General features: G+C 58.3%; 1 protein-coding gene across 1 annotated transcript in view; it reads left to right on the top strand.

Annotated features, from left to right (window-relative positions):
• FRMD5 (FERM domain containing 5) overlaps nt 1-1,411 on the top strand; it is a gene marked incomplete at both ends in the record, with an annotated part of 10,953 nt that overhangs the window by 3,615 nt on the left and 5,927 nt on the right. Inside the window, one exon of the mRNA XM_010132555.1 lies at nt 122-209. Coding sequence (XP_010130857.1) covers nt 122-209 — 88 coding nt within the window. The remainder of the gene's footprint in view (nt 1-121; nt 210-1,411) is intronic.

Genomic DNA, 1,411 nt, shown 5'->3' on the forward strand with positions numbered 1-1,411 from the left:
TGTCGGCTGCGGTGGGAACGTGCCACCACTGATGCCTCTTGTTAGCGGAAACCCTGTCGCCAAGCGCTGACTTTGTGTCTTCCATGGAATATTCTTTTTTCCCCTTTTTCCCCTCCTGCAGCGGGCAGACACAGGCTACTTCAGAGCTGAATTTCCTCAGGCAAGCCCAGACTCTGGAGACCTACGGGGTGGACCCGCACCCTTGCAAGGTAAAACACTTCTGAACGCTACTCCCTGCACTGGATTTCTCACTCCATCTGGTACCAAGGTACCATCTTGTCACCTGCCAGTGCCGAGGTACCTGCTGGGATGTGCTGGAGCCAGCAGCCGTCTCCAGCCATAAACCCCAGCCCCAGCCAGGCATGTGTGCGCAGAGGGGAGCGGGGAGGGTGAGTGCTCCCAAACCCTTCCAGAGGGAAGCCGTAAGGAAGTGTTTTCATGTGCAGGCAGCCATAAAAGACAGCAGTCGATCATCTGCTGCTGACGTGTGTAATTTGGAGGCAGTAACAAGGTCAGTAACATGGCTGAGAAGCCCACAAGCATTAATGTGCGGAGGGGGAAAGCCGGAAGGAATTTTTTTGATTGGCAGGCAGCCATAAAAGACAGCAGTCGATCATCTGCTGCTGACGTGTGTAATTTGGAGGCAGTAACAAGGTCAGTAACATGGCTGAGAAGCCCACAAGCATTAATGTGCGGAGACAGTCCATCACGCCGCTCCTCCCTGGCCGGTAATGCAGTTTTCGGTTTGAAATGCCTTTTATTGACTCACTGTCATTGCGCCGGCTCGCTCCGGTCCCCTGTAATCCCATCACGAGAGGGATGCAGGATGCCAAGCAGACAGTTTTCCTCTCAGGGCAGCTCCTGCTCTGTGGTCCCCGGGGCTTTTGCCACATGAACACACAGTGGTGGTCAGTGTACCTGGCCGGGGCGGGGGTCCCGGTTACTGGCAGTTGGTGATTGCTGGAGGAGCCGGTTCAGCTCCACTGTGTTACAGGCTGGGGCGGGCCGGGGTTTCCCGGGCCGCTGCCCCCCCGTGGCTTTTGCCACATGAACACACAGTGGTGGTCAGTGTACCTGGCCGGGGCGGGGGTCCCGGTTACTGGCAGTTGGTGATTGCTGGAGGAGCCGGTTCAGCTCCACTGTGTTACAGGCTGGATCGGGCCGTGATGCCCTGGGACGATGCTCAGTGCCTCTGGCCCAGCGCTGGTGCTGGGGGTCTGTGCTTTGCTCTTGTACCCCTGTAGGGTCCTGTGCCCCATTTAGTCCACCCAGCTCCCATCCCTGCCCCCAGCATGCCCCACCCTTCCTAGGAGCACCCAGCTCCCCTCTCAGCCCTGACGATGGGGAGCTCAGCCCCACTGCTCCCATCCCAAAGCAGCAGCTCCAAAGCACGCAGCTTCTAGCCCCAAGG

The sequence above is a fragment of the Buceros rhinoceros genome, unplaced genomic scaffold (genome assembly GCF_000710305.1).
Source record: "Buceros rhinoceros silvestris isolate BGI_N320 unplaced genomic scaffold, ASM71030v1 scaffold22803, whole genome shotgun sequence".
NCBI lineage: Eukaryota > Metazoa > Chordata > Aves > Bucerotiformes > Bucerotidae > Buceros > Buceros rhinoceros.